Source organism: Drosophila willistoni, unplaced genomic scaffold (assembly GCF_018902025.1).
Source record: "Drosophila willistoni isolate 14030-0811.24 unplaced genomic scaffold, UCI_dwil_1.1 Seg688, whole genome shotgun sequence".
Taxonomy (NCBI): Eukaryota; Metazoa; Arthropoda; class Insecta; order Diptera; family Drosophilidae; genus Drosophila; species Drosophila willistoni.
In genome coordinates this window covers 165,261-175,259 of record NW_025814599.1, presented here as the reverse complement: position 1 = coordinate 175,259, position 9,999 = coordinate 165,261, and the positions used below count along the sequence as shown (strand labels likewise).

Below are 9,999 nucleotides of genomic sequence, written 5' to 3'. Positions count from 1 at the left end.
AGGATGCCGTCTATGATTGGCATTGGGTAAGCATCCTTAACTGTAACGGCATTCACCCGTCTACTATCTATACATAACCTATGTTTTCCTGGCTTACTCACCAACACAACGGGCGAAGACCAAGCACTTTGAGATTTCTCAATAACTCCTAATTTTAACATGCGATCTAACTCTTCATATATTATTTGTTCCTTTGCTGGTGACATAGGATAGTGTCGCGGCTTAATTGGTGCCGCACCAGCAACATCTATTGAATTGACAGCAACTGCGTTTTCCCTAGTCCAACTTAGCGAATGATGGAAACAAACCCATACATTCAGACAAACGTTGCTTCTGATTACTGTCTAACATCCGTTGCGCCGTATCCTCTACGCTTAAACTAGCTATCTGTAGCGGTCCTACTGACAGTCCAGATGGTAATAAATCAAAAGCGAGCCAAAAATCTATGCCTAAGTAGAGATCCTGGGTTAGCCCAGGGACTATATAAAATTTCAATATCTTACTACTTCCTCTAAAACTAACTTCAGTACTTATCTTTCCTACTATCTGCTGGGGTGTTCCATCTGCAGTATTTACTTTATTTGACATTGGCCTAATATTCTGTTTTACAGCCAATAATTCTTCGGCAAAACTGCCACCAACACAACTTATACTAGCCCCAGTATCCATGAGGCCACTTACTAATCTATTGAATAACTTTACCTCTGCATAAGGGCGGATATCAAAAACATTGCCGACTACCGCCGGGGCTATTAGCTTTCGCTCCTTTTTAACACCTTTATTAAAAGCCTTCCTTCGCTCTCTTGAACGAGTCTGTGACCAATAAATTCCTAATCTAGGCGACTCTACTGGTTCCGTTTCGGAATATTTAGATATTTCTAACGATTTCTCATCAGAGATATGCGTAAATTCGGGCAAATATTTTTCTAACCCTAGTGTTTCCTTTAATCTGTATTGCTGGCCCTCGAGATCATCTGTGTGCGTGCACTTCTCCGAAGTGCACGACCTGCCGTGTTTTTTGAATGATCATTACAATGGGCACAAGATGGCTTATACGTGTTTGGCTTCCCACAGCCATAGCAAAACACTCGCCGTTCTGCTACACACTCTTGATAGGGATGACCCGCCGTATCACAGTTCCAACAAACCAAGTTAACTGCTTCCACCACTGGCACCTCATCTTCTGCCTCGGACTCTTCTTCTGTTTGAATGCTCACTGCATTTACCACTCTCCTAGGCATGGGTCTTGGTGGTACACTCAATGGTTTGCGTACTGTCTGCATAAAGGTTTCTCTAGTACGCACTAACTGCCTTAACTTAGATACCGAAGCTATGGACTCATATAATAACTCATGCTGAATATCGGGCAGAAGATTAGCCCGAAGATGCTCTAGCAACTCAATTTCTGGTAACGGAGTAGACAGTTTGTCAGCTAGTGTCACTATCGCCTCGTAGAATTCGTCGAACGATTCTTTATCCCCTTGTCTGCGTTTGCTGATAGCAGCTTTAATATGCTGATCGGTACGCTCGTCTTTAAACTGTTCCCTCAAGGCTCTACATAAGTCTAACCACTTGATGTGTGATACCTTCTTGTGGTATCTCCAGAACCACTCACTAGCATTTCCTTCAAACAAATTGCTAACATACCGCGACAGAACTACGAAATTACCTTCTAAAGCCTGATGAGTCATTGCTTCCGCTCTATAAATAAACTCGTTCACTGATATACCGGACTTGCCATTAAACCTTAACTTCCAACTACTTATAACCTGACTTATTCTGTCTGGTCTAAGCTCCAAAATACTGTTACCATTACTTGCCTGCTCACTAGCTGCTGTTGCTGATACTTGGCTACGTAAGTTCGCTGCCTGTTGTGTACTTTCCTCAGCGTTCACTTGGTGTGTCGCTACTACTGAATACAATCTCTGGAATCCATTTTCTAACGCTTGTGTCAATAATTCCGTTTGTCTAACTACTTGAATTTCCAGTCGCTCATTTTGGCGAGATGCAGCCGTCGCCATGGCATTCGCTATTAATCTGGCTAAATTAACGTCGCTATTCCTAACAGATTCGGATGGCTCTATACCCTCATCTAACCTTCTTTCCTGACTCAAATCCCTCTGTGCCATTTCTGCTAGTAAGTTGGCCCTTTGCGCTACTGCCCTGGTTTGCATTCTTGCCTGACGGCTGGTCTGTGGTCCCACACTAAGTGCTTCAGCTCCTTCTTCTTCCATACTCTGTAACGGTTGATCACAAGTGGGGCAAATTTCCCTACTACCGACGTGTATGTTGAAGCACGCTATGTGGAAATGATGACCACAAGTAGTGCTCCGTAGCTGCGCCCTATATTGTATTGGTTTATCGCAGATAAGGCAAAGGGTATTGTCGTCCTGAATCGCGGCTAGATCTTCGCTGCTGTGCCTTACCGACATTTCTCACCACAAAACGTTTGCTTATTTGTTAACTAAATATGTTGAGGACTTCCCTCTTATTATTAAGCTTTTAATTCCAGATCTGGTTAATTCCTAATAAAACTATTTCTATTAAATTGATTGATTAACAAAGCTATACTTATTATACTGATGTTGCAAAGAAATAAAGAAAATATAAAGAAAATTCAAATAACTTTCATAAAACTAATAAGGGGAATCATGCCATGTGTTAAAAAAAATGATTTGAGCAGCTGCTAAAATAACGATAAAAGAGGACTTTAAGTATAATTGAAAATGCAGGTATGCCCTTGCCTATTGCCAAGTATCACATAACTCCATACAATTTACCTAACTACTTAAAGCAATCAACATTTTATACCTAACTTGTAGGCAACTAAGAAAACTAATAGTTTTAACTAAGAAGTATTAACCGCTTGGAGGCTATAGTCTTTGACCATTGTTAAACCTGATCCGAAACGACAAAAAACCTCTCTGACTATCGAAAATTACCCGTGGCTAAACCGACAATCCTGAGCGCGGAGCCGAAAATATTTTAGAATTCAAGGCTGATCCAGCTGACCAATTGATTGTGCGTTGTTTTATTTTTCTTCTTGTTGGTGGTGTGGACATAGAGTTATGTCGAAACTTTATGTACTCCGACTGACCACCCAATACAATCAGGAACACTAGCGTTCGAAAACCGAGATATAAATACCCATAAGAAAAGCTGTTATTGACTAAAATGTTTTCGTCGGGGCTCCCGAAACCGTTTTGGCCCCACGTTTGGGCGCCAATTAATAAAATTATGAATACTTAACTGTAACATATAACCTGCTACAACTTTACTGCGAGCTGTTGGAATCTGGTAGAATCTATCAGTAGTACGCGCTGGTTTCGGCTCAATTAGTCGGTGAAGAATGGGGGATGGGGGAAAATGGATAGACTACCCGCTCTACTAGTTACAATTTTATTAATGAATTCGCGTACTGACACAATTTATCCTCGGTTTAACGCTTTGTACTTGCAAAAGAAAAAAAAATAGAGAAAAGAATGAGAAAAAGAAAAGAAATATCGCGTTTCCTGACGCAGCTGCTGAACAAGAAGGGGTCTGATATCAGTGACGCCCAAAACAAATTCGCCCACCCTACCATGATCGCTGTATCCAAAGAAAAAAAAATTACCCAGCGATCCCTATGCCAAACAATTTTTAACCTAACTTACTTTGCATCCCCCCCTTGTAAACGTCTCAGCCTAAATTCATCTTAAAAACTTATATTTAATAAAAGTAACAAATAATATAAAGCATTTCAAAAATTAAAAATTATAGATTATGATATAAATATATGTAGATATGTAGATATGACAATGTTTATATGAAAAGTATATTAAAACTCAAAGAAAGAAACCAAACTCATTCCTTTTTTTTTTTTTTGAGCATAAGTTAAACTTCTGATGACCAAAAAGACCAAAATCAAATTTTATATGTTATTTAAACGAGAGCAACGAAAACTGCTTTAACTCTCTCTTTACTTTGCTTGGTCAATCATATACCAAAAAGACAAAAAAATGACATTAAAACCAAAGAGTACTCACTTAAGCATCCCACGGAGAAAGATCTTTCTGGTGACCGCTGTAAGTAAATGGGTAAAAAAATATGGGGAGAGAGTATGTTGTTGATTCGAGAGAGAATTAAACCATGCTAAGCTTTCGCCAGTGGCGTGCAAAAAAAACCAAAAAAGGGGTGAACTAAAATTTTCACCGAAGTTCCACTCATGCCAAACAAAAAAAATTACAAATGAAATTATAAAAATAAAGTAAAAAAAAAAATACAAAAAAATTAACTTGGCTTTGGAGTACACCAAAAACTCAGAATTTTACAATTTAAAAGTTAGCTTTAAGCGAAAGTATTAGAAAAAAAAATTAAAATCACCAGTAAATAAAATAACCAAAACGGAACGCCAGCCAAGCGGCTACACATATGAAAGCTCCGCTGGTTGATAGTTATCACAAAAGAAAAGCTTTTACTTATCAGAGTTTGCTTGCATGGTAAGGGCGGGGGGGAGTCTCTCCTCTAGTCTAGAGAATCCTATATTCTTTATTTTTTTGGTTTTACTATTCATGCCCGTCTCAGATCTTTTCTGGCCAATGCTCTGCGTTTTCTGCTCCAGGGGCTTCGGTCCGTTTTGACAGCTTGTCCCTCATAAGCCTTTCTCTAGTCGGCTGACCGGCTTAGACCATTGCATCTGGTCTGTGAACTAGGTGCCAACTCTACATATAAAACAAAACTTTCTTACTACACACATTAAAAGGCGCATTTTTTTACTGCTTACCATTTGACTTGGCACCGGATTAAAAAAACAATATTACTTATTAAAAATATATTATTACAATCTACTTCATCAGACATGGGCAGCATGTGCCTAAAAGACAAACATTTTTCATAAAAATTGCTTCCTTTACTCAAACTGATAGGCGCGTTTATATAGCGCTGGACTTACATTTTTTTTGAAAACTGCTTCGAATTCACTATTCAAACTTCACAATCGGACTTTTTCCGAAAAAAAAATTAGTTTTCACTACGATTTTAATTCTTTTCGACCGCACTAGTTGAAGATGATTTTGAAAAGAAAAGTCATTCCCATGGGGGCCGACATACTTGGCTAAATCTCTATCCCTTAGTCCTCTTTGGACCCCTCTCTTCGCCTCGATTACCCCTAAACTTCCCTGATCCCAACTCTAGAGGAGCCTAGGGGGCGCCACAAAAAAATAAAAGTAATCGGATAAAAAAAATTCAAAGAAAATTTTCTGAACCAAAAAAAAAATGAATCTCGAAATCGCATTTCCTATTTTTTCCTCAAAATTATAGAATGTTAGTCTACATTCTGTTAGTTAGTATAACGCTAACTAACAATACAAGCAGTACAAGCAGTGCAAGCAGTGAACGCAGGTTACTCTGTGAACTTATATTGGCCACTTTTAGGGATCAAACGTTTATATATTGTTTTAGTTATGAAGAAAAAAATCATTCCTACTCTTTTCTTTTCGTTTTCTTTCTAAATACAAACGGTTACAAGCGCTACTACAGGTTACTTCAGCTCTTCATCTGGAGCTGGCCACTGATCTCAGCACCGACACATTCTTGGCGGCATTAAAACGTTTTATGGCTCGTCGTGGGAAGTGCTCCCAAATGTATAGCGATAACGGGCGCAACTTTGTTGGTGCAGAACGTGCACTAGACGAAATGGTACAGCTTCTCGCTTCACGCGAGCACAATGATGTCGTTTCAAAAGCCCTTGCGGATCAAGGCATCAAATGGAATTTTATTCCTCCATATTCACCACACTGGGGTGGTAAGTGGGAGTCGGCAGTACGCTCGGTTAAGCTGCATTTGCGACGTGTAATAGGAACCAACGTCCTCACCTTTGAGCAGATGCACACACTGCTCTCGCAAATAGAATCTGTCGTTAATTCGCGACCATTGTGCGCAGCATCGGATACTGAAATTGCCTACCTGTCACCGGCACATTTCTTAATTGGCAGAACATATACAGCAGTTCCTGAAGACGGCTATTTGCAGATTCCGACCAATCGATTGAGCTACTGGCAGCATGTTCAAGCAATGCTTCAAGGATTTTGGAAGCGTTGGCATCAAGAATACTTGACATCGCTACAACAGCGCCCGAAATGGACCACCAAGTTACCAAACATTGCGATCGGTAATCTTGTACTGATCAAGGACTCTAACGCTCCTCCATCGGCATGGCTCTTAGGACGGGTAACTCAGGTGTTCACAGGAGCTGATGGCCTTGTCATAGCGGTTCAGGTTCTCACCAAATCAGGACAAGTCACTCGCCCTATCACAAAGATTGCAGCCCTACCGGGTTCAGAAACGGAGTTTCAGGGGGGGCGGGATGTTGAGGAACCAATTGTCATTTAACTTTCATTGCTATACGCAGCAAAGCAAAGACTCATGAATGATCTTGCACATCTCACAATGCTTTGTTTTTGTATTTTCTCTTAAGTTTTCTAGAATATACTGGCGCCAGTCTGGTATGCTCTGTCTCTGTCACTCTTTATAAACTATATGTCCTACTCAGTTGCGTAAGAATTCAAAATTTAGTAATAAGCAAGCAAACGAACGATCAAGACGTGTTCTAGCAGTGGCAGACACAGTTCAGTAACATTGAAGTAAAAATAAAGTTAAGTTCTTATGAGATATTAAACACAGTGGTTTATTGTTCATCACCGGAGCTCTTGGATTTTTGGTCCTCACCTTTTTCCTATCGGACTTGGGAGAAGAGTCTCCTTTGCGTTTAGCAGTTTCTTTTGCACCAATTTTTGCTGCTTGTCAAGTGGGTCTTTTTAATTTCCCAATTTCGGATGAGCACGTGGCGCTGTTGCCACCCATGCCGGTGGCTAGGGGGGGGGGAATAGGCTCCGTTATTTGTTTGCACCAGTACTTAGTAGGAGTGAGCGAGATGGCTATATAAGCTCGACCAATCAGGTAAAGCTAGATACGTGGCGTGATTACGCCAGCCAATCAGAGCGAAGATAGCAAGAATTCCGTTATTCGGTAGTTGACAAAAACGCGAGTTGTCCGCTAATTGATTAGGCACGTCTGCTCTTGACGAGAGTAGCATCGCAACTGAAAAAAACAAAAAAAAAAAAAAAAAAATTAATATGAAAATTTATTGTTGAGTGGTACCACTAACCATAGAACACATAGATGGGACAAACTCATGATTTTTTGATTGCAAACGCTAGCCTAGTCATGGAACCCCAGAGAACTTCGGGAAAACCCGAACGCTCGTACTCTCAATGAGAGCGTAAAGTGGGGAGAGGGCCAAGCAGCTACGAAAATAATTCAGTCTAGCACAGACTACAGAACGACGAAGGCAGGCCTATGTCGCTTGTGATTTCGTTCTGTCTATGTATGTGTACACTCGTTTGTACATGCTCAGGCTTCGTAGTGTGTGTGTGACGTGAAGTTGTACAACATCGCAGTTCAACAGCTCGCTCGACCAAAATTTTTAATTTTCGACAAAACAGCGACAATGCGAATAGGATATGCCACTGTGGAAAGAATATCAAGAAATATTGCCATCTGCTTCGTATGTAATCCGGTGGCTGTACCGATAGAGTGCTCGCTTGGCAATAGGAAAGTCCCTGGTTCGATACCCAACTCGAAACCGACCAGTAAGGTTTTCTTTTTATTTTTTAACAAAAACAGAATAAAAAAGACAAAATAAACAAAAAATAAAGAAATAAAAAAATCAACAAAAAAAAACAAAATTATACAAAATAGAAAAATAAACCTTATTTAAGCCGACGATTTCGAGTTGGGAATCGAACCAGGGACATTCCCCAAGACACATTACCAAGCGAGCACTCTATCGGTACAGCCACCGGGATACATACGAAGCAGATGGCAATATTTCTTGATATTCTTTCCACAGGGGCATATCCTATTCGCATTGTCGCTGTTTTGTCGAAAATTAAAAATTTTGGTCGAGCGAGCTGTTGAAATGCGATGTTGTACAACTTCACGTCAAACACACACTACGAAGCCTGAGCATGTACAGACGAGTGTACACATACATAGACAGAACGAAATCACAAGCGACATAGGCCTGCCTTCGTCGTTCTGTAGTCTGTGCTAGACTGAATTATTTTCGTAGCTGCTTGGCCCTCTCCCCACTTTACGCTCTCATTGAGAGTACAAGCGTTCGGGTTTTCCCGAAGTTGTCTGGGGTTCCATGACTAGGCTAGCGTTTGCAATCAAAAAATCATGAGTTTGTCCCATCTATGTGTTCTATTGTTAGTGGTGGTACCTTTAAACATAAATGGTCAATTTCATGAGTATTTATTTATTTATTATAATGATATTTGATGGTATTTATAAAAATTTATAAACGATGCCAGCTAGCAATTGGGTGTAGCTACTTTTATGGCTCCCTCAGTCGCTTCCCGGGAAACCAAAGCTTTTGGGCTCCGGGGGAAGTATGGTTGCAAAGCTGAAACTTAAAGGAATTGACGGAGGGGCACCACCAGGAGTGGAGCCTGCGGCTTAATTTGACTCAACACGGGAAAACTTACCAGGTCCGAACATAAGTGTGTAAGACAGATTGATAGCTCTTTCTCGAATCTATGGGTGGTGTGAAATGGCCGTTCTTAGTTCCTAGAGGAAGTAAAAGTCGTAACAAGGTTTCCGTAGGTGAACCTGCGGATGGATCATTATTGTATTTTCCAACCGTTATTAAAACAAATAAATACCAAGTTAATATAAAGATATATAAAATGAAAATGAAATTGAAGATGAGAGCATAAAATGAAAATGAATGAATGAAATGATTATTATTATTATTAAATCTGATCAGGGGAAGTCTATTTAATACAATATTTGATTTGAAAAATTAAATTAAATTAAATTTAAATAAAGTAAAATGAGTATAAATATATAACAATTGACGGTAGAAAAAAAATATATTAACTCTTCTTGAATTATGTATTCCGATCGGAGATTGAAAATGATTTTTGTATATCTTTATTTATCTGCGTGTATATGTACCATAATATACAGGCGTTGCGTAATGTATTGGCCATTGTTGGTTTGGGCATACATTGGTTAAAGCAACATCCCAAATGTACAATGTTGTACCTGCATTTAAGGTTAACGTTTTACATAAATTGATAGTTTACTTTAAGTTTCAAGTTTTTAAATCAACTAATCAATTAACTAAGACATTTCGCAGCATTCGTTTGGGTTAAGATTTTATTGAAGGAATTGATATATGCCAGTAAAATGGTGTATTTTTAATTTCTTTCAATAAAAATATTATTGACGTAATGAAATAAACAAACAATTTAATAATCACTCTAAGCGGTGGATCACTCGGCTCATGGGTCGATGAAGAACGCACCAAACTGTGCGTCATCGTGTGAACTGCAGGACACATGAACATCGACATTTTGAACGCATATCGCAGTCCATGCTGTTATGGTACTTTAATTAATTTTAGAGTGCTGCTTGGACTACATATGGTTGAGGGTTGTAAGACTATGCTAAATAAGTTGTTTTAATATTTTACGAAATATTAAAGCATATGGTATATTATTGGATATATATGTATATTCATAATATTAATAATAATTGAAACACATTGGCTCACATATGTATGAGAAAAACGAAGATGTATAATTTTCTTTTTCAAATCAAATAATACTGAGGAATGTCTAGCATAAAAAATATTAAATTTTAATCTAGAATTGCCTCTTATTAATGATATGAAATGAAAAAATAATTGTGTCATAATATTATTCTTCACTTAAAGTATACAATGGTTTTAATATATTAAATAATATATTTGTGTGTATATACAATCTCAACTCATATGGGACTACCCCCTGAATTTAAGCATATTAATTAGGGGAGGAAAAGAAACTAACAAGGATTTTCTTAGTAGCGGCGAGCGAAAAGAAAATAGTTCAGCACTAGGTCACTTTGTCTTTATGGCAAATGTGAGATGCAGTGTATGGAGCTTCAATATTCTAGTATGAGAAATTAACG

The 9,999-nt window shown here is 38.8% G+C and overlaps 1 protein-coding gene and 1 pseudogene across 1 annotated transcript; both read left to right on the top strand.

Annotated features, from left to right (window-relative positions):
• The first annotated feature begins 5,619 nt into the window (after positions 1 to 5,619).
• On the top strand, positions 5,620 to 6,369 carry LOC124461840. The gene has a single exon (XM_047013298.1). The coding sequence runs from the start codon at positions 5,620 to 5,622 to the stop codon at positions 6,367 to 6,369; it is 750 nt and encodes a 249-aa protein (XP_046869254.1).
• A 2,935-nt stretch (positions 6,370 to 9,304) lies between these two features.
• Positions 9,305 to 9,484, top strand: LOC124461841 (annotated as a pseudogene).
• Positions 9,485 to 9,999: the final 515 nt, after the last annotated feature.